The sequence below is a fragment of the Salvia splendens genome, unplaced genomic scaffold, assembly GCF_004379255.2.
Source record: "Salvia splendens isolate huo1 unplaced genomic scaffold, SspV2 ctg770, whole genome shotgun sequence".
Taxonomy (NCBI): domain Eukaryota; kingdom Viridiplantae; phylum Streptophyta; class Magnoliopsida; order Lamiales; family Lamiaceae; genus Salvia; species Salvia splendens.
Genome location: NW_024599445.1, coordinates 4,180 through 27,097, shown reverse-complemented (window position 1 = coordinate 27,097; position 22,918 = coordinate 4,180). Strand labels below are relative to the sequence as shown.

At 38.8% G+C, this 22,918-nt stretch overlaps 2 protein-coding genes and 1 long non-coding RNA gene across 5 annotated transcripts; 1 reads left to right on the top strand and 2 right to left on the bottom strand.

Moving 5' to 3' along the window:
* Positions 1 to 9,225: 9,225 nt before the first annotated feature.
* On the bottom strand, positions 9,226 to 9,645 carry LOC121791295. Its single transcript, XM_042189296.1, has one exon. It carries the CDS (start codon positions 9,643 to 9,645, stop codon positions 9,226 to 9,228), a length of 420 nt encoding a protein of 139 aa, XP_042045230.1.
* Positions 9,646 to 18,326: 8,681 nt separating this feature from the next.
* LOC121791292 (protein IQ-DOMAIN 12-like) lies at positions 18,327 to 21,451 on the top strand. Of its 2 annotated transcripts, XM_042189295.1 has the most exons (5): positions 18,328 to 19,543; positions 19,631 to 19,864; positions 19,961 to 20,176; positions 20,386 to 20,517; positions 20,600 to 21,451. In XM_042189295.1, exons 1-5 carry the CDS (start codon positions 19,466 to 19,468, stop codon positions 21,224 to 21,226), a joined length of 1,287 nt encoding a protein of 428 aa, XP_042045229.1. In that variant the 5' UTR covers positions 18,328 to 19,465; the 3' UTR covers positions 21,227 to 21,451. The 2 variants fall into 2 exon arrangements, with proteins under 2 accessions (XP_042045228.1, XP_042045229.1); XM_042189294.1 differs by having other exon boundaries at positions 18,327 to 19,864.
* LOC121791294 lies at positions 19,922 to 22,636 on the bottom strand. Of its 2 annotated transcripts, XR_006048507.1 has the most exons (4): positions 21,980 to 22,636; positions 21,753 to 21,878; positions 20,989 to 21,113; positions 20,781 to 20,912 (listed from the first exon to the last, which is right to left on the bottom strand). It is a non-coding gene; the product is annotated as an uncharacterized LOC121791294 (long non-coding RNA). The 2 variants fall into 2 exon arrangements; XR_006048508.1 differs by lacking the exons at positions 20,781 to 20,912; positions 20,989 to 21,113 and adding an exon at positions 19,922 to 20,059.
* Positions 22,637 to 22,918: the final 282 nt, after the last annotated feature.

Genomic DNA, 22,918 nt, shown 5'->3' with positions numbered 1-22,918 from the left:
GTAGCACAATAGATTGGGACATGTAAATCCAAATGCCATTAAAAGATTAGTAAGTTTAGATTTACTAAAGGGAAATGAAGTAGAAACTCAAAACAAATGTGAAACTTGTCTTGAGGCGAAAATGACTAAGTCACCGTTTCATTCGGTTGAACGGAACACAAAACCCCTTGAATTAATTCACACGGACGTATGTGACTTAAAATTGGTGCAAACGAGAGGTGGTAAAAATACTTTATCACATTCATAGATGATTGCACACGATATTGTTATGTCTATCTTTTAAGAAGTAAAGACGAAGCAATAGAAGCGTTCAAAAATTATAAGAACGAAGTCGAGAATCAACTTGGATGTAAAATCAAAATGATTCGAAGTGATAGAGGGGGTGAATACGTAGCCCCGTTTGAGGAATTATGCAACGCAAGTGGTATAATTCACCAAACGACTGCACCATATTCACTACAATCTAATGGTATTGCAGAACGCAAGAATCGAACTCTCAAAGAGATGATGAATGCGTTACTAATCAGTTCGGGGATGCCCCAGAACATGTGGGGGAAGCTGTTTTGATAGCCAACTACATCCTAAACAAAATCCCACGCAAAGGTAAGGACGTTACTCCTTATGAGCTGTGGAAGGGAAGGAAGCCATCCTACAAATACCTCAAAGTGTGGGGGTGTTTGGCTAAGGTAATGGTTCCTCCGCCCAAAGAATTTACAATCGGTCCTAAAACGGTTGATTGTATCTTTATTGGGTATGCACTTAATAGTAGTGCATATCGATTCGTTGTCCACAAGTCTGAAATACCGACTGTGACCATGGGAACAACAATCGAGTCAAGAAATGTTGTATTTCTTGAAAATATATTTCCTCGCAAAGACAAGGAAAATATTGCACCCAATTCTGAGACGAGAATTGAGGATGAAGCCACTAGTTATAAATCAGTGGATGAAGAGCCTGAATCGCGCAAGCGAACAAGGCATGATCCAAACGATGCGGTACTAAGACGTGGTAGCAGGGTCAGAACACCAAAGACATTTGGTCCTGGCTATATTGCATTTATGTTGGATGAAGAACCAACATCGATAAAAGTAGCCTTTGCTGGCCCAGACGGGTTGCATTGGAAAGAAGCTGTTCAAAGCGAAATTGATTCAATTTTGCTAAACCACACGTGGGTGTTGGTTGATCTACCTGAAGGTGCTAAACCTTTAGGATGTAAATGGGTCCTTAAAAGAAAGTTTAAGGCCGATGGAACAATGGACAAGTATAAAGCTAGACTGGTAGTCAAAGGCTTTAAACAAAAGGAAGGGTACGATTTCTTCGATACCTACTCACCTGTAACGAGGATTACATCAATTCGAGTGCTTCTCGCGATTGCTGCTGTACACAATCTCGAGATTCATCAAATGGATGTTAAGACTGCGTTTCTAAATAGTGACCTTGAAGATGAAATCTATATGGAACAACTGAAGGTTTTGTATTTTGTAGTACCTGGACAAGAGAAAAAGGTATGCAAGCTGGTTAAATCCCTCTATGGATTGAAACAAGCGCCGTTGCAGTGGCACTTGAAATTTGATAACGTGATGTTATCAAATGGATTTAAAATCAACGAATGTGACAAATGTGTCTACATTAAGAACACAGATAATGGATACGTTATAGTGTGTCTCTACGTTGATGATATGTTAATCATGGGTAGTAACACCCAAGTGATTAACGACACGAAATCCATGTTAAAGAGAAACTTCGACATGAAGGATATGGGTCTGGCCGATGTAATTCTTGGAATGAAAATTCTAAGAACATCCGAAGGAATCACATTAACACAATCTCATTATGTTGAGAAAGTATTAAAGAGGTTCAATGCCTATGATGGCATCCCGACTAAGACGCCTATAGAGCTCAATGTTCACTTGAGCAAGAACCGGGGTGGGCCCGTTGCACAAGAAGATTATGCACGGGTCATTGGATGCATTATGTATCTTACTAATTGCACTCGACCTGATATTGCTTGCACCGTGAACAAGTTGAGTCGGTATACGAGCAATCCAAGGAAAGAGCATTGGAAAGCTCTTGTAAGAGTTTTGAGGTATCTCAAGTATACTCAAAATCATGTGGTACACTTTTCGAGATACCCCCAGTACTTGAGGGGTACTGCGATGCAAATTGGATATCCGATAACGAAGACCCACTTTCAACAAGTGGATATGTCTTTACTATTGGGGGTGGTGCTGTCTCGTGGAAGTCCACGAAACAGACATGTATAGCCCGATCCACTATAAAATCTGAATTCATAGCTTTAGATAAAGCCGCAAAAGAAGCCGAATGGCTTAAAAACTTCCTTGAAGATATTCCATGTTGGTCAAAGCCCGTGCCTCTAGTGTTAATTCACTGTGATAGCCAAGCCGCTATTGGGAGGGCAAACAATGGCTTGTACAATGGTAAGTCTCGACACATTCGTCGACGACATAATACCGTGAGACATTTGATCACAACAGGGGTGATTACAATTGACTACGTGAAGTCATTGGATAATCTAGCGGATCCGCTAACCAAAGGGTTAAATCGTGATCAAATGAATAAATTGCTAGAGGGAATGGGTTTGAAATCCACAAACTAAAGAATTGTCATAGTGGTAACCCAACCATGATGACTAGAGATTCCAAGAACTTGGTTCAATGGGAAAACTAAGCTATGAGAGTTCGTGTGAAATACCCATCTATATCTATTCCCTAGAGCGCAATAGAGTGTTGGAAAACTTGCCTAGTGGTGAGGTTAAGTCTATGACTTTGAATAATCCCTAAAGGATCTCGTTGAGAAGAAGTTCTCAAGGAGACTAAGTATGGCAAGATACTTAACGAGGAATCACCTATGTAAGTGTGAAGTGGGGCCGCTTCAAACAATACACTTATGAATCCAAAGTGGTGTCCAAGGCCTGAAATGGACACAAAAAGTGAGAACGGATGAGTTTGAGGTGTTTAAGTGTTAACATCATTGTCTCGGTGCACGCCGTGGAGGAATAGTTCAAAGCATCGCACTACTAGTCCACATGTGTATCCGATGGTGTAGACTATGGATGGTTCAAAGCCAAAAACTACCTATCCTTATGCTTACATACCTCTTGAGGGTTGAGCTTGTGTCTGCATACATATGCATTTGGCAATTTCCACTAATGTGGGGGATTATTAGAATCGTGCTTGGTCAAATGTTTTTTTGACTAATAATAAATGTTACAAGACATTTAATTTTGTGAAATTAAATGCAATAACGTCGATCTACGTTCCGAGTAGATGACCGTAGTATATTCATTTTCTCAAATCCGATTCCCGGTGAGTGAGAAATAATATATTAAAGTTGGTCACAATAAAGCTAGAAATGAGTTATGTGAAAAAACTAAGGGATTAATTCACTAGGTGTTAATTATCCCACATCGGGGATGATAAACTTCTTGATGAAGTATTTAATCAGATGAATTATCATGTGTAATAATTATCGTGGAATAAGACGGGTGACAAAGCCCACACGCGCGCGCACACGCGCCGCCACCGCCCGTCCGCGAGCCGCGCATCGCACACCGTGCACCTTTCACCGTGACCCGTGTCCCGTGCCTGGTGCCTTGTGCCTTGGTTCTTGGCAATTGGTCTTTGGGCTGTTCTTTGGAGCTAGTAATTGAGCGTGGTTTGTGCCCCATTTGTTCTTTTTAGACCAACCCAAACTCCACGATATCCCCAACGGGTCCTGGTCAACGTCATGGACCCCGACGCATAACGGGAGTCAAAAGGTCCCCGCTGGACCCTAACTTACAACGGGAGTCAAAAGGTCCCCGTTGGACCCCGATGAATAACGGGAGACAAAAGGTCCCCGATGGACCCCGTCGGTCCATGGTGTATCCCGTCGTGTAGCATGTCCAGGTGCGTCGTGTCTCTTCAGCTCCCACTGGCTAGTGCACCAGTCAATAACCCCTGGCGGTTACAGTCAAGCCATCATGGCACACATAATGGCTGTTGACTCCATCAATGCCCTGCAGGTGGACTTGGCCTATAAATAGACATGCATCCATTGCATTCTATACACAACAGACTCAAGCATTTTGTATACACGCTCTCTCCCTCTCTGCATAAACTTCCCGTCGAAGCTCTGCCCCCGCCTTACTCCCGTTCGCCGGAGCTTTGCTGCTAGTTGTGTTGCTGCTTCAGAGACGAAACTGTTTTATCTTTGGGGACGACATGCCAAACCGTGAGCACTACCGGGGCGTATCTCGTCTTGCAAAAAAGAGGACTCCTCGACTCGGCTTACCACTTTCCACAAGTTTTTTTCGTGTAATTTTTGTTCAGTTATTTCCGTGTAATTTTCATTTATTTTCCGTGTAATTTTTCGCCCGACAAGATTTGTATATCTCATTTCCATAACATATACTACCAACATGTATTGAATTTGTAATGATACCCGACATGAGAAGATAGAAGGATAAAAAGTTTCAATTTAAAGGTAAAAATGTGACACCAAGGCGTTGGTTTAAGTGGGATGAAAGCGGTGAAAGGACGTCATGCTCATAGGTTATGATTTAATCCAAAAATAATACTCCCTCCGTCCCATGTTACTTAAGGCATTTCTTTTCAGCATGGGATTTAAGAAAGTTGTGTTTAGTGAGTTAAATAAAGTAGAAGAGAGAATAAAGTAAGAGAGATGAGAGATGATAAAGTAAAAGAAAGAATAAAGTAAGTGTAATTAGATGTTTTGTTTTTAGCCAAAAAGATAAATGACTCAAGTAACTTGGGACAACCCAAAATGGAATACGACTCAAGTAACTTGGGACGGATGGAGTATATGTACCCTACCTACCCATGATACACATCTATTTCATAAGAAACTATACTCTAATTAATTTTGTTGCTTAGTGCTACTTTCATTGATACCCTTAATTCATATAATCCACACATTGATTAATTGCCATCACTGATAAAACTATGAAGGTAGAATGATAAATCTGTGAAGATAAAATGATAGAGTTGATTGGAGAAATCGTGAGAGAGAACTTGGGAGAAAATATGAGATATTATACATTCAATGAATCAATCGAGAACATACAAACCACCATATATATTGGTGTTTAGCTAGCTAACAAAGAAAGTAACTAACTAACTAAGATCCAGCTGTCACTAACTAATTAACTAACAACTAACAAACTAACTTCTCTTCAAGCTCCACGGTTGTGCTCGAGTGTAGCTGCGGTGCATGGACATCTGCATGTGGCTGCATGGATTGGACGATGATGGTGAAGGAGAGCAGGCTGCATATATGAGATGATATCTTTAATAGGCCCCCTCAAGATGGACTATAAAGACTTTTAAAGTCCATCTTGAATAGAAGATTATGAAATGGAGTGGTAGATAAGGGTTTTGTGAAGATGTCTGCAAGTTGGAGCTGATTGTGCACATGTACTGTCTTGATGACTCCTTCAAGAATCCTGTTTCGAACCGTGTGACAGTCAATTTCAATGTGTTTAGTTCGTTCATGGAATACGGGATTGGAGCTGATGTGTACAACGGCTTGGCTGTCACAATACAAAGGGACCGGTTGTTTTATGTCTAGAGCAAAATCCTTAAGTAAGACAATAATCCACACTACTTCACAACAAGCAAGGGCCATCGATCTATATTCGGCTTCGGCTGAGGATCTAGAAACAGTATGTTGTTTCTTGGATCTCCAAGAAATCAATGAAGTGCCAAGAAATAAACAAAATCCAGAGATGGATCTTCTAGTATCTGGACATGCGGCCCAATCAGCATCAGAGAAGATGCTTAAGGAAGGGTCAGCTTGAGATGAGTAGTAGAGACCATGGCCTATGGTGCCCTTTAGGTACTTCAGAACCCTTTCAGCAGCAGCGAGATGATCTGAGCATGGATTGGACAAGAATTGACTTAACTTGTTAACTGCAAATGTGATGTCTGGGCGAGTAATGCAGAGATAAACAAGTCTACCAATGAGTCTTCGATATATAGTTGGATCAGGGAGGGGATCACCCGCATCCATCTGTAACTATTTTGCAGAATCCATGGGTGTTGAAGCAGGTTTGCAACCAAGAAGTCCAGCATCGGTTACAAGATCCATAGCATATTTATGCTGTGAGATGAATATTCCAGTGCTATTTCGAGCAATCTCAATACCAAGGAAGTACTTAGGCTTGCCTAGATCCTTGAACTTGAAATGGTTGGAGAGGAAGGATTTGAAGTCAGTAATTGAGGACTCTTCACTACTGGCTACAAGGATGTCATCAACGTATATAACAATACCAAAAAATTTCCCATCAGAGTGCTTGTAGAAAAAGGAGTGATCTGAGGCAGATTGGATTAAGCCAAAACCGGCCAACACTTGAGAGAACTTGAGGTACCATTGTCTAGAGGCTTGTTTAAGGCCATATAGGGATTTCTTTAGCCTACAAACGAGCTGTCCAGACCCTGATGGAGGATCTGTGATGATTAATCCCGGGGGTAGAGTCATATAAATCTCTTCATCTAAATCCCCATAAAGAAAAGCATTATTGATATCTAGATGAGATAGGAACCAGCCTTTGATGGCAGCCAAAGAAAGCATGAGCTTGACTGTAGTGAGCTTGGCAACAGGTGAGAAGGTGTCATGGTAGTCTACACCAGCCTGTTGAGTGAATCCCTTAGCAACTAAACGGGCTTTGTACCTTTCCACAGTGGCATCGGCCTTGAACTTGATTTTGTACACCCATTTGCAAGAGATAGGAACTTTGCCCGGTGGAAGATAAGTGATCAACCAAGTATTGGTTCGGATCAAAGCTTGCAGCTCTTCTTGCATAGCCGAAACCCACTCTGGGCATTGGGAGGCTTTCTTGTATGATGTGGGTTCAGTGAGAATGGTGAGAAGGCTAATGAAGTTGAGATATGGTTGTGATAGTTTGGATAGAGAAAAATAAGATGAGATAGGATATTTAGAAGATGAGGAAGTGGAGTTACAAAGATAATCACTGAGATGAGATGGTGCTTTGAGAGATCTGCCAGATTTTGAGTGAGAAATGGGATTTGAAGAGCTGGGATCATTTGTAGCTGAGATGGATGTGGGAGGGTCAGTGAGGGGAGCAGAATGTGTGGGAAGGCAAGAGATATCAGAGGGAAATTCAGACTGAGCTTGAGATGAAAGAGGGAACTCAGTTTCATGAAAAGAAACGTTTCTGCTTATGAAGATTTCATTGGTGGTCAAATTCATCAATTTGTAGCCTTTATAACCAGATGGATAACCAATGAAGATGCATTTGATAGCTCTTGGAGATAACTTGTGTTTGCTTTTGTCCAAAGTTGAAGCAAAACAAAGGCAACCAAACACTTTGAGATGAGTGTAAGATGGAAGTTTATTGAAAAGAGCTTGGAATGGAGTGATGTTTTCTGGCAGAATAGATGAAGGAGTGCGATTGATAAGGAAAGAGGCAGTAATTATGCACTCTCCCCAGAAAGATATATGCAAGTGAGATTGAAACAAGAGGCTACGGGCTACATTGAGGAGATGTTGGTGTTTCCTCTCAACTCGAGCATTTTGTTGGGGAGTTTCTACACAAGAGTGTTGAGCTATAGTTCCATAGGTTGATAAAAGAGAATGGAGGTTGAATTCAGGTGCATTGTCACTTCTAAACACTTTTATTTTCTTGGAGAATTGAGTGTTTATAGTTGAGAAAAACTGAGATATAATGGATTGGACTTCAGATTTGTGAGCAAGAAGGAAAGTCCATACAAATCGTGAGAAATCACCAACTATGGTTAAGAAATATCTAAAACCATCGTGTGTGGGGGTAGAGAAAGAACCCCACACATCACAGTGAATCATGTCAAATATTGCAGAGGAAGTGTAAGTGGATGTGGGGAAGGGAAGCTTTTTCTGTTTAGCAATGGGACAGATATGACAAGTGGTAAGTTGTGAGTTAGATGGAGACAAGATATTGGACAAGATTTTCATTTTATTGAATGAGGGATGTCCCAAACGTTGGTGCCATATGTCTAGGCTTACAACTGAGTTTACTGCAGCAGAAACAGAGGAAATCTTATCACATTGTTTGGAGGAAGGCTGAGATGCATCAGTATGGCAATATATTGAATCTGGAAACTTGAAGATGTAAAGATTCCCAACACGATTACCCTTCCCAATCACTGTCCCCTGTGTAGCTTCCTGAATTTGGAAAGTATTATGTGTAAAAGTGACAATGCATGCTGAATTTTGGGTGAGGGCACTGACAGATATGAGGTTGAATGAAAAGGATGGAACAAGTAAAACTTGAGAAAGAGTGATGAGATAGGAGAGTTTCACAGTACCTAGATGAGTGATGGGGGCTGTGTTGCCATTAGGAAGATTTACAGAGGCATTAGCTATTGGTGTGGCAGAATTGAAGAAAGATTGATCATAGCTAACATGGTGAGTTGCTTCTGTATCTAGAATCCATGTAGATGAGCTAGAATATGAGGATGAAATAGAATTGATAAAAGGAGTAAAGAAAACTGTACCAGAGAAATTGGTGGAGATAGGAGTTGAAGATTGAGCAGGCTGATCATTGGCAGTTGGGGATGATGAAGTGGAGTTGTGGAGTTTCTGACTTTGCAAGAGGCTGATGAGCTGTTGATACTGATAAAAACTTGGTAGAGTGGTCATGTCTTCAACAAGATTAACAGACCTTTGCTGATAGGAGTTTGAATTTCCAGAGAAACTAGATGGTGGTTGAGGTTTAGAGAAACCAGATGATGGTGAATACTTGCCTTTTCCTCTGCCAAAACCTGGTGGAAATCCATGAAGGATGAAGCATTTTTCAACAGGATGATTTGTTCTTCCACAATGAGAGCATAGAAACTTGTTGTAGCCTCTGCCATTAGAAGTTGCAGCATTAACGAATGGTAATTCACTGGTTACTGGAGCTCGAACAGTGGTTGAAGATGAGCTGTTGCCATCAATCAACCGTTGCCTTTCTTCCTGAATCACCAGTGAAAAAACCTTAGACAAGGAAGGTAGAGGAATCATGGATAATATGTGAGATCGAAGTTGAGAAAAGGAGGCATTCAAGCCAATAAGGAACTGCATTGTGCATTCTTTCTCTTGATGTTGATTCCACTTAGAGCCACTATCGCAGGTGCATTTGTTGCATGTACACCAGGAGGAAGGTTGTGAATCCTTGTATTCATCCCATAAAATGCGAAGATTTGTGAAATAAGAGTTGACATCAGATTATCCTTGAGAAAGAGACATGAATTGTTGTTTGAGTTGGTAAACTCGAGTTGAATCAGCAGTTGAGAACCTCTCTTTCAGATCAAACCAGATTGTGTATGCATCATCGAGATACATGATACTTGAGCATATCTGTGAAGAAACGAAATTGCGAATCCAAGAGATCACCATGCTATTACATCGAATCCATTGATGATAGAGAAGATCTTCACGAGGTGGACGGAGGATGGATCCATCAACAAATACAAGCTTGTTCTTAGCGAGGAGGGCAGTGGTGAAGGAGCGGCTCCACGTAGCATAGTTAGATCCATTAAGCTGTTGTGGAACGAGTGTAATCCCTGGATTATCACTCGGATGAAGGAAGTATGGGCTGGATATATCTTCAGTTGGAGGTTGAGCTGCTCGATTGCGATTGTTCATTGTAGAAGATGAAGTAGAAATCTGGAGATCGTTTGAAAACGAAATAGATCTGGATGATACAGAGTATGAGTGGAGAAGATGATATTAGAGTAAGATGGAGAATGCGGAAACGATTTTCACTGATACCATGATAAAACTATGAAGATAGAATGATAAATCTGTGAAGATAAAATGATAGAGTTGATTGGAGAAACCGTGAGAGAGAACTTGGGAGAAAATATGAGATATTATTCATTCAATGAATCAATCGAGAACCTACAAACCACCATATATATTGGTGTTTAGCTAGCTAACAAAGAAAGTAACTAACTAACTAAGAACCAAAGTCCAAACAGCCAATCAAATTCGTTAAATACAATGGTTGGCTTCCCAAACACAACTTCATTTGCGTAGAAAGTTATGAATGCATAAATTTACCCCAAAACAATGGGACATTCTACTAAGCATGTGGTTAATATATGATTTGTGGTCAGTATATAATTACATTTATTCACTCTTAGTATTTATATTCACGTACATTAACTTTAGTGATGTGATACAACTTTATCAACATATATATGCAAAACATATAAGTGAATTTTACTAAACAACATCATTAATATATTAATGTGACAAGGTTATGGAATTATTAAGGCAAAAGTAGTCACCATACGTGTAAGGGAAAGCAATTAAGTGATCAACTTTAAACTAAAATAATAGGATAATTGTAAAGTATTTTATGACCCTGTGTTACTGTGTATATATATAAAGATGGATTTAACCATAATCCATTTATTTAACGATGGTCGGTTTCCTTTTAGAAAGCAAATGGAATCAAATTAAAGATTTGGTTTTGCCCACAGATAAAATACAAATACAAATACAAATACAAATACAAATACACTCTATATAGGTAGTGCGTAGCTAGGTTTAGTGGTTTACTAGATCATGCATCACATCAAATTAAAGTACACAAAATCTGATGAAACTGAGTGAAAAATTTACAGCAGATAATTGCACTGGCAAAATTAAATATTCTAGGACTGCATAAATGGAATCTTGATTGGGGACATTGATAGGGATCCATGCTTTGTTGTCTTCTATAATCACTTTGTTTTTCCTTTTTTTACCATTTGTGGTCCCATTTATTATTTTGTTTGGAAAGTATTACTATGCATAGAGATAAATGATAATCGCTAACTATGTTATTAATTAAGTTATTAACAAACTGACTGTTCCCATACAGAGACTTAAGTAATAGAAAAATAGTAGTAGTAGTTAATAATGTGCAGAATGTTTATATAATCCTATCCTTATTTTACCTTTCCAATTTCCACCTGAACTTTGTCACTCCCAACACTTCTCCACCCCATAAAAAACAATAACCCAAACATATATATATATATATATATATATATATATATATATATATATATAGCCCACTAATAAATTGTGAAAAAATCAAGTTAAAAGGGACTACACAAATGTATAGATAAAAGATTTCATGTTTAATTAGGGGGAAAATACATAACTCATACAAAATGTTTCACCTTTGTTTCATTTTAGTACAAAAAGTTTGAAATTTACATAAATCATACAAAAAGTTTCATGCTTGTTTCAATTTAGTACATCCTGTTACATGTGTTTAAATGACGTTAACTCTTTGTCTATGTAAAGTACAAAATGTTTCATCATTGTTTCATGTTGGTACAAAAAGTTTTATGATTGTTTTATATTAGTACAACAAATATCATCATTTTTTTATGATTTGTAAGTCAAATAAGTAAAAAATTAACACCGTTTAAACACATATAACAGAATGTATTAAATTGAAACTCGAATGAAACTTTTTGTATGATTTATATAAATTTCAAACTTTTTGTACTAATCTGAAACAAAGATAAAATATTTTGTATGAGTTGTGTATTTATCCCTTAATTAGGTGGTATATTATTGAATGTTTGTGTACTCCCATCATCTCTCTCTTTCTCTCATAGGAATATTAGGCCATCCACAATAGGAATAGTCCAGTCATAGCCTAGCCATAAACTCCTCCTGGCACATCATCAACACTAAAAATCCTTCTGGCACATCATCAAAACAAGCAAATAGCTCAGTCATAGCCTAGCCATAGCCTAGCCACATCACTCAAAATTATATAAAACAAATAATTAACAATCACACAAAATACGGAATTAAATTTACGACACAGATACGAGAAAATTCAATAATATTATTAAAATTTGAAACGTACATTAATTAAAAAAAATTACATAATTAAAAAAAACTAACGCCGTGCAGTCATCCGCGCCCATAACTCTTCAATTAAATCCTTTTGGCACATGTCGGCATGTGCTTGGAGGCGGCCGGCTTCATTGTGAGGTACCCCACTTCGTACGTTGGGAGCGGCCACGCCGTGGCTTGGACCGGCTTCATTATCGTCGTTGGTCCAACTAATCAGTTGTACACCTTCATCTTCGACAACCATGTTGTGCATGATAATACAGGCGTACATTATATCAACAATGCGGTCGACATACCACAAACGCGTTGGACCCCTAACTGCCGCCCATCGAGACTGGAGCACACCAAATGCGCGCTCCACGTCCTTGCGCGCCGACTCCTGTCGTGCCGCAAAGTAGGCCTTCCTCTCATCTGATGCGCATCGGATCGTCTTCACAAAGACGGGTCACCTAGGGTATATCCCATCCGCCAAGTAGTAGCACATATCATGCCGGTTGCCGTTGGCGACAAAACTGATGGCCGGACTGACACCCTAGCACTGCTCGTTGAAAAGTGGCGACGAGTTAAGGACGTTGAGGTCGTTGTTCGAACCGGCTATCCCAAAATACGCATGCCAAATCCGCAGCCGGTAATCAGCGACGGCCTCAAGGATCATCGTGGGATTCTTTAACTTGTAGTCGGTCGTGTAGAACCCCTTCCAGGAAGCGGGACAGTTCTTCCACTCCCAATGCATACAATCTATGCTGCCTAACATCCCCGGGAACCCATACAGTTCCCCGTGCATCCGCAAAAGATCCTGGCAGTCTTCGGGGATAGGGCTTCGAAGGTACTGATCACTGAATATTTCAATCACGCCCAGACAAAAATACTTCATACATTCAAGGGTGGCCTTACACGCGTTACGGGTAGCCTTACATGCATTGCTAATGCCCTAAAATAAGTTTTGTGTTTGAAATAAACAAAAACAATAGATTCATATACTATGAGAAAAAGAATGAATCAGCATAAGAACAAAAAAGAAAGGACAAGACTATTTAGTGTAACAAATGGCATCAAATAAGTTTTTAGCCATAGAGGTGGATGGGGAAAAGAAATCGAAATCTCAAATAGTAGGATATAAAAAAGGAATAATTGGGCAAACTCGAAATCTAAAAGCCAAAATAATGAGTACTCCTACAAAATAACAAGAATCACGTGTCTTTGTCACGTTGATATCATAAGATGTTAAATTATTAATTTTTTGTGTATTCAAGAAGTAAAATTGTTAGTAACATTAAATTATATTTTATCATTATAAGGAAGATGACTCATTTCTTGACATATACAAAATTTTATATAGTGTTTTTTTATGTAGAATGAAGAGATAATAAAGTAAAGATAAAGTTTTTTTTCCAATTTTAAGAATGAATCAACTTTATTGGTATAAATTGAAAAGGAAAGTGATCATCTTCGTACACAGTGGCAGATCCACGTGGCAACTAAGGGGTACAACTGTACCCCCAAACCAACTTTGTGCAGGTGGTGGAGTGAAATTTATCTCCGCCACTCACGCTGGAGGCAAGGGTTTGATTCTCATCACCAGCGCCTTCTTCATTTTCCTACATATTTGTATCTTCAAATATTGCATTTTTTATATCTTTACTTGTCTTTTTAAATATTCTAAAATGCTTTTGAAAGGGGAAATCTATCTAATGCATAGTTATATTTACTTTTTCTGTTTTAAAATATTCAATTGGATTCAAAATCGACACAACTCACATCATTCATTTTTCTGTTTTTCTCAAAAAAATCGGACACTTTTTTATAATTTTAGTTTTTAAATATTTTAATAGATTTTTATTCTCTTCTAATGCATGTTGTTTCGTTCATTCATTTTTCTATTTTTTCAAAAAATTGGACACTTTTTATAATTTTAGTTTTTAAACATTTTAATAGATTTTGATTCTCTTCTAATGCATGTTGTTCGTTCGTTAGTTTTTATATTTCCGATTTTTTTCTAGTGCACATCTATATCATATTTTTATATTAAAATTACAAGTAAAAATATTTAACATGAAAAATTAAATAAAATAAAAACGATTGGTCAGATTTTGAAACTTCGAATCGTTATAATTATATATCGTACCCCCAAATGAAAAATCCTGGATTCGCCACTGTTCGTACAGATGAAGTCGAGAAAAAACTCCATAGCCGTTGAAAACCATGGTGGAAGGCAAAAATAAGAACAACTTAATTGACATCCTTCCTTCGTAGCTTCAATTGAAGCATGATGAAATAAGAACAAGAGTGTCTCGTTCAAGGTGGAAGTACTCTCAAAATCTCCTGGGTCGAAAATACACACTCCTTTGCTGGCACAACATGCAAATCCACCCAATTGAGCCAAGTGAAAAGCTCGTAAGCCAGTCATAGTATGTTTATCTAACGACACCTCCATGTGCAAATATTCATCCCACTGAACTAGTTTCTTCTCATGCTCATCTTTCTGAACCCTATATTCACTTGATTCATCCCAAAACATTGTGTAGCATGTCGAATCACACCGTTGTTGCACACCAATCCAAACCTCTGCGGGATCACCGGGAAATCGAGAAGCGGCAGCAATGAGGCAACTGTTTACTGATCCAACAGATACATTTTGGAGAATCTCGGCAGAGAACCGTGACCCACAAAAGCTGAACCTCTCCAACTCATGGAGTTCTTGCATGAACATAAATGAGATCTCTCCTACTACTTTATTGCAAGAAAGATCAAGAGCTCGAAGATTTTTTGCAATAGTTCCAGGTATATGGCTACTAAGATTGTTCTTCGATGGATCATGAATCCTCAAACTACTCAAATGAGAGGCATTGCTAGGAATCTCACCAATCAATGTAGTTGTTGATAAACTCAGATGCTCTAAACCAGAAAGCATATCAACTTTCAAGAGCTCTTGCTCTTTCAACCCATTCTGTGCAAGATTAGGGTGTCCAAGATTCACAACACGACTTAAACTAGCCGAAAATCTCCCACCAAAAAAGTTCCCAGATACATCTAAATGCAGCATAGTCGACCAACAGAAAATGGAGCTCAAATTTACCCCATCAATTTGGCCTTGAAACCGGTTCCTGCTCGAATCAATCACGTCCAATGGCCCTACTAAAACATCAACGACAAATCCCTCTGGAACTAACGGGTTGTCCCCGTAAAATTGTGGTGTCTCGATCTGTATGCACTGCCTAGACTCGGATGGAAGTGAAGCTGCTGCCTCGAAGCGCGACGGCGGTGGGTGCCATGTGCGTGTGGACGAGGCATTTTGCGATGTATGTCGTAGTGGATTGACCGGAATCTAACTAGCCCAAACTGTCTCACCCGCGACGTATGGTGTCCGTTGCCTAAATTGGATGAATTCGACCCCATCAAAAGCTCCTGGGTCAAATATGCGAACTCCTTTGTCTCCACCAAATCGAAGAGTAGCACAACTCCATTCACTACCTCCATGATAAGAACCCATAAAATCAAAGAGAATACTACAACTTCTATCCAAACATGTCACAACATTGCGCGGCGGGATCGAACGACCATCGGAGGTGAATGTCTGTTCAAATCTGAACAAATCTCGATCATCAACACAAAGCGAAGCTTGCTTCTGCAGATGTGACTCCATATAATAGTCACCATAGATGGTGTAGAGGTTGCTCCCACTTTAGCTTCAATAACATCACCGAACTTGGATGAGGGAATAGGTTGATCCTCGGGCAGTTGGCTTGACGCCACGTGATGATCTGGAGGGACGAACACTTGCATCACTGATCTCGGGTGAGGAATGACAACGTTTCTCTAAAAATCAAGAGTCACGTCATCATTAAGAACGACGCCGTTGCTGCGAACATTGATGAGCGAAAGAAATGGGCTCGCCCCAATGTCTTCGGCCATCGACTTGATGATCACCTGCTTCGAGTTCGCGACTCCAACAGCTTGTGTAGCCGAGGCTCGAACAGCTGGAAACTCACGATGTGGCTGGCTGATCTCGGACAGTAGTGACGTTGGGATCGTCGATTGGGAGGTGGCGTGCCGCTGCATCGGTGATGATGTGGCTTGGGTCAACGGTTGATTGTCGCTGCTCTGGCACGACGGATCGTGCATAACAGAATCCTCATATAGGTCGGGATCGAAACGCTGCTTGTCTGCCAATAGAAAATCATCCCAGCCTTTTCCGGCATTATTATCCATGCAGTATGCCCTCCATTCCAGCGCCGGGTGATCGAACAAGTATTGTGTAAGGTATAGACGATCAGATAGAGGCGTGTAACGGTGGTTGTAATAAATCTGCATATTCTTAATCCACTCGACAACATTCTCTCCGTCGAAACGAGGAGGATCGACTCTCAGGCGCGGCAAGGCTGCGGTTGATACGCCGTGCGGTGCCTGCGTAAGCGATGGCGGCAGTTTCCATCCGTGTTTCATGGTTGCCGCTGGTGGAGGGGCGAGGGGCTCCTTCGTCGCCTTAAAGCCGGCGGCCGCAAGTTTGGCCAAGATATCGTCGAGCCGACTATTCAACTCATGATGTCGTCGCGCGAAGGACTCCTGCTCAAGCCTGTGCGTCAAGAACTTCTCGTCCTGGTTGGCGAATTGGATGTTCATATTGAAAGTGTCAAAGTGTCGTGAATGAGTGGGGAAGATTGGGGTGATGTGACGTGACTTCAATTTTTTTTTGGGAGCTTTTGAGAAAACTTCAGATGAGATGGTTTGTGGTGGGAGAAGAGTAAATCAATGGATGTTGTATCCTAAGCACTCGAACAATTATGAAGAACAAGATAAACCCTAGTTGAGGGGCTAGGGGCGATTTCTGCCAGAACCGGGAATGAGAATAAGTAATTAACTTTATTTCTCAATGAATCAAAATACTAGAGAATTCTATAATTTATAAAATTCTAAACCCTAAACATATCTTGGTAATCAAGAAAGATAATTAAAATAAAAGATTACAAAAGATATGGAAAATAAATAGAGATAAGTAGCTAAAATAAAATATACGCTAAAATATTGGAGATGATCTTCGATGAGATTTGCTAGACGAGATTCACAAGATCGAGGGCCCTATCATCACCTCTTGCTGGGGGTTTGAGCATTTTGATGCATCTAAATGCACGCATCTAAAAAAATATGAGTATATTATTACAGTTTTAATAACCTTGAACGCCGTATGTATATTTTAATTAAATTGTCTTGATAATATGCTGGGGCTAACCCAACGATTTTCTTAATTGGTTTGTTAAAGATTTGAGTACCTTCCGAAATGTCCAATTCTATTATTTTTTTTGGTAATGTCCAATTCTATTATTTTAATTCTTGATTTTAAATGGGCAGTGCTATTAATGAAAAACGGTCAAACACGGATAGGTATTAGTATATTCTAGAGGGTAATGTGCCATTTTCGGGCATATGAATAAGTTTTGGAAAATGGATATATGGAAAGTGTAGAAACAAATTTCTATTATTAGAATGTATTTCCTTACTCATTTTTTATAATGAGAACCGTGAAAAAGGGCAAGAGAATAAAGGATCAAATAAACATAAAAAGCGAAGCATCTTTAACCATATTATTTGATCACATGATATGACATATCTATTAAAAATAAGGATAGTGATAAATGTATAATATAATCGAACTTTTTTTTAACAAAAATCAATTTATATACATTAATTGATTTAAAATAAATTTCATACTAATCATTTTGTAACACTTGCAAAAAAAATTAATATTATAACTTAAATAATTGTATATTTAAAAAAAATATTTTCCTACTAAATATTGTGTAATTAATTCGAATCAAGCTCGAAATCATGTTACAATTTAACATAAAATTTCTATATCACTTCTTTTTTATTGCTACATATGATACAATAAATAACAAAACAAATTTTAATCAAATTCAATTAAATTTAAAAATTTAAGGATTAAAATAATAGAATTGGACATTTAAATACATGCCTTTATTTAAAGAATTTATTATTCAATTCCCACATATAGTATTTTATTCGAATATTTACTCAACAATATTCTTTTCGATAACCATTTTATAATTTTAAAGATTCTTTTCCTTATTTAAGTTCTAATTTGATATAGAGTCTTCGTAATTCTCTATAGATACTTCTTAGATGTTTGAACTTTGAAGTGATGTATCCAAAGAATCAAACACATTTTAAAACTCCCTCCATTTGAAAACATACACACATTTTAGACTTATATAAAAAAACCAATTTTTGATACAAGACTTCAATTTTTTCCAAAGCTCTCAAAATATATCCCCTTAAAACTTCTAATACATGGGCCTTGACAACAATTAAAATAGTAATACTCCACATCTCATTAAACTAACATTTCAATTGCAATGAAATCTAGTAGTAAAAGAAACTTAAATAAAAGTTAAGAGGAATGAGTGGAAGTCCTATATCCGACAGCATATCAGAAAAACTGAGGGAGAGGAACATGCTCACACTATATAATGTCCCCCTGGACTCAAGTCTCTATCAGTCGCATTCTTCTCTCCAACTTGATCTTCTTTTTTATAACAAAACTTGGTAAATTAATTTCTTAAACATCACAAAAAATAATGTTTAGAATATTTACATATGCTAAATGATGTTCATGAAATTCAAGAAGTGAGAAAAAAGGGGTTGGCTCATGAATAAAACTTGGGTATCCAATATGGAAATCATCCTTTACTGCATTGCAACATTACATGTGAAGACTGAATCATTTCCGAAACAAAGAAAATTTGATCCACTTTCATAATTATTAATCTAAACTAGTTAACTTATGTTGAATATTGCATATGAATGTGATAAGCAAAAATAGGGCCCTCAACAGCTGTCTCTCTCCTTCAAAGACTTGCTTGCTTGCTCTCTTTACCCCATTCATTGCACAGTAGGGATTTCCCCACCTCCAATAATGTATTTTTCACTTGGATTTCCTATTCTTCATTTTTTGGTCTCTCCTCTATTGAGGCAAAAACTAGAGCTCCGGTTCAAGACTCAATTGTGTTACATCTTCTATTCTTATTCTAGCACATCATCCACGTTCGAATCTAAAGAACCTCGTACTATCATGAACGAACATCAAATCCGACCACCTACAACTAACTCCGCGCAATTCTTTTAAGTGTTGAAAAAAATATAAAAGGTGAATCTAGATTTTTAAACTCCAAAGGGGAAAGGCCAAAAGACTCATGCATGATTCAAGTGATTACACTAATTCAAGTGAACACATCATACAAGAATTCACAATAAACTAAGTTGGCAAACAATGAGAATAGATCAAGCTGACCCTAACTCACTTTATGGTGCAAGGCCCACGTGCCCAGCACGTGAAACTCATGATAGAAAAAGATGAAATAATTGATAGAAGATAAAAAGGAGCAACTACAATGGACATGATACAAAAGCGAGTTTGTCAAGAAATTATACAATAGCACATGCATTTATGAGTACTATTTTCTTGTTGTCCATATTGAGGAAGCACATACTTATTATGCACACAGATCAAATGTCCATTTGCTATTCTTAGTTAGTCTAACTCTTTTTTAATATCCACACTCATTTTGAGCAGTGATACTTGATGGCAAAGAAGAAGAAGACCTGGTTCAGTCTAATTAAGAGGTTTTTCATTTCAGAGCCACAACCAAGAAGGGAAAAGGTACACAACGTTATACTTTTCAAATTCATATTTTACTGTGTAGAAGATTTACCAGAACTGCTTCGATCTCTCGTGCGCTGCGAAAAGGATAAGCGAAGGAGATGGGTGTGCCGATTGCTCAAAATGAAAGAACTTGTGCCATCGTCTCCGAGGGAAAGGCTACCATGGCAACTCACAGCAACAGACACTCCTGAGCTTCAGCAGAATGGGGAAACAGCTCATCCAGAATCTTCTGAAAACCACAATCATGCCAGTATTCGCAACGACACATTAGAAGCTTCGGCTGCCATCAAAGTTCAAGCTGCATTTCGTGGTTATCTAGTGAGTCTTTTTGAGATCCTTTACTTCTTGAAAGTGGCACATTTAGGAGAACTAATGAGATGAGTGAAAACATTATCAATGCCATTATCATTCCAGGCAAGGAAAGCACTACGAGCACTGAAAGGAGTCGTCAAGCTTCAAGCTCTTATTCGAGGTTGGGCTGTTCGACAGCAAGCTATCGATACTCTCAAGTGTCTGCAGTCCATAGTAAACATCCAATCAGAAGTTTTCTCAAACAAGTGTGAAAGAGTTAATAAGGAGTTGCGGTGTAAAGATTACACATCACAGGATTTCAGCGAAAAGGACATAAAGGTTAAGTTGTGGAGTGTGGTTTCCTTAATATATCTACATCCATGTATTTAACTTCTGTTCTTTATACTAAAATAAGAAATAGGATTATGATGAGTACTGACAAAAATGGTACATACACAATAAACTACATCAACAAAACAAATTTTAGGTGCACCTGTTTCCATTATCCATCAATATCTGATGATAAGTAATCTTCTACAAAAGTGCAGGTAGATCTAAACAGCCAAAAGAGGTGGGATGACAGTACATTGACCAAGGAAGAGCTAAAAGCTCTGCTTCAAACTAAAAGAGAGGCTTCTATCAAGAGAGAGAGGGTCAGAGAATACTACTTGAACCATCGGGTGAGTTTTTTTGAGTGACAATTTTCATTATAGCAATAGCATCCAGTTTTTGAATTATCCTCATATCACTATATATTGCCAGAGATCAGCAGAAACAGAACGTGACAAGGTATATGGGAGACGGAGATATTGGTTAGAACAGTGGGTAGATTCCCAGCTAGCTAAAAGTGAAAATCCAGGCAATTTGATTGGAACCTTGTCAGCTAATTCAAGAAACATAGATGAAATTGGGGGCAAACTGAGAAATTTTCAAAAGCAATATCAAGCAGATGTGCCAGAGTCTCCTGCATATGTCCCAAGAAAACCATATCATCATAGGAAGCAGCGGTCCACAGGGGATGAAACTTTATTTGTAGGTTCTCCTATCATTCCTGCATACATGGCCACGACAGAATCTGCCAAAGCGAAAGCTAGATCAACGAGCTCCCCAAGATTACGACCACTTAGTTTTGATGTATGTTCTGAGATTACCTCTCCTTATAAGCATAAGCTGTCTCCAATATCATCTATTAACAGTGAGCTGACAAGCAGTAGTTGGGTTGGGAATCATTATCATATGGGATCCTCACATCGATCTCCACGCTTTAAAGGATCACCTGGTCCAATCAAATCAACGATGAGCACGAAGGACATTAAACTTTGGGGCCTTCATCACCAAATAGGTACTAATGTTGCTCCCACAGCTTGTGCATGTCCATTGGGGAAATAAACTGTAGCAGATATCTGGGTTGGGATATTTTACATAATTTTTATGTAAGTTATTGTATTTTATACTCTTATAACCAAAAAATGAAGTACCATGTCAGTGATATATCCATTCCGTAAAAAGAATTCGAGAGGAGCATATGAAGGGCTCTTTGATCTTCATTGTACACTGTACAGAAGTTTAATAATCAACTAGCACTGATTTCTATAAAAAAATTTTGATAACTCATGACTATTATTATCCCAGAATTTGCTTCTTCAGGCACCAAATACTCTGAAATCAATGTACCGATGTCAATAAATATCGAAAAACCTGCTTGATATCTTGTTCCAAGAACTAGCAGAATATAACTGGGCGGTGCTTAAATTCACAGTTTTCAAATAATGATCACTTCCAAGGTACACATGGGGCAGCTTCACAAACTAGTACTAAGCCTCTCTCAAGTATGCTGCTAGAAAATACTACTACGCCTCCAGCTATAACTAAATCCATGATGGTTTATTGAGATTTAAGAGGCCTGAAGTGTTACCATGGAAGTAGAAGATTTGAAGTGCTATTAAGCTTGGACCTCTGCTTCCAGGTTAACATGATATTTTTTCCCTCGATTCTCTGATTCTCCTCAGTGATTCCGAGCACATTGTATTTTGAATAAGTTCTGCAAATATGAAGGAGATTACTGACAGTCTGAATCAATTGTAAGTAAATGGTTATATAAAATCAGATGTAGACACAATAAACCAGCGCCTCCACTCTTACACTGAGAAATTGAGGTCCAAAACCATTAAGCCCCAAACAATTAGATGCAGAAAGACTAACTTTTATCATCACTGCAACACTGCGAGCAGCAGTTATAGGCGGGGTCGTCTGCAGCAGAAGCTCTGGTCTCCAGTGGCATCAAGACATTCATCTTCTAACGCAGCCCTGTGGAGGCGCCATTTCTCTGTGCGTGCTTGGTGAATTCTCCATCTCTTCTCACCTTATTGATTTCAAAGTCATCCAAATGAAGATCGTGTCGCCCTCAAATTTCACAGTCGATCATCTAAGCAAATCATCAAACAGCTTCAAGGCGCAATCAGAAACCGAGTGAAACACAAAAGCGAAGGCTTGGAAATCATTAAAGTGGAAGCCCACCCCAACCCAGAGCACCCCTGGCCAGTCAGAGTCCTCGGGCGGCTGGCTCCGGCGAGAGGATATACTTTGCGGCGAAGAGCGGGAGAATGTGCGGGGAGGAAATACTGAGGGCGTCGGAGGATGACCGGAGAGGGCGATTTGAGAAGGGAGTATCTCCGGCGAGGCGGCTAGACATGGCGAAATTCTCCTTTGCATTTATTGGGAATTTTATTATTTTTTTAAAATTCGGGCACGTAAGAGCGCGTTGTTTGCTCGGACTCGTCTCATTGAGACAAGCTAGCGTTACGAGGGTTTGGATCCCATGGTGCTGTTTCAAACAAGCAATTATTTTATACTTCCTCCGTTTCTTCATAGTTGAGATAAAACTTTTCGACATGAAGTTTAAGAAATGGATGTTGAATGTGTTAAATAAATAGATAAAAAGTAAGGAAGAGAAAAAAAGTAGAGAGAACAAAGTAGAAAGTGAATAAAGCAGAATAAAGTAAAAGATAGTAAAGTAAGAAAGGAAAAAAATTTACTATATAGGAAAATGACTCAACTATAAGGGAACTTCCCAAAATGAAA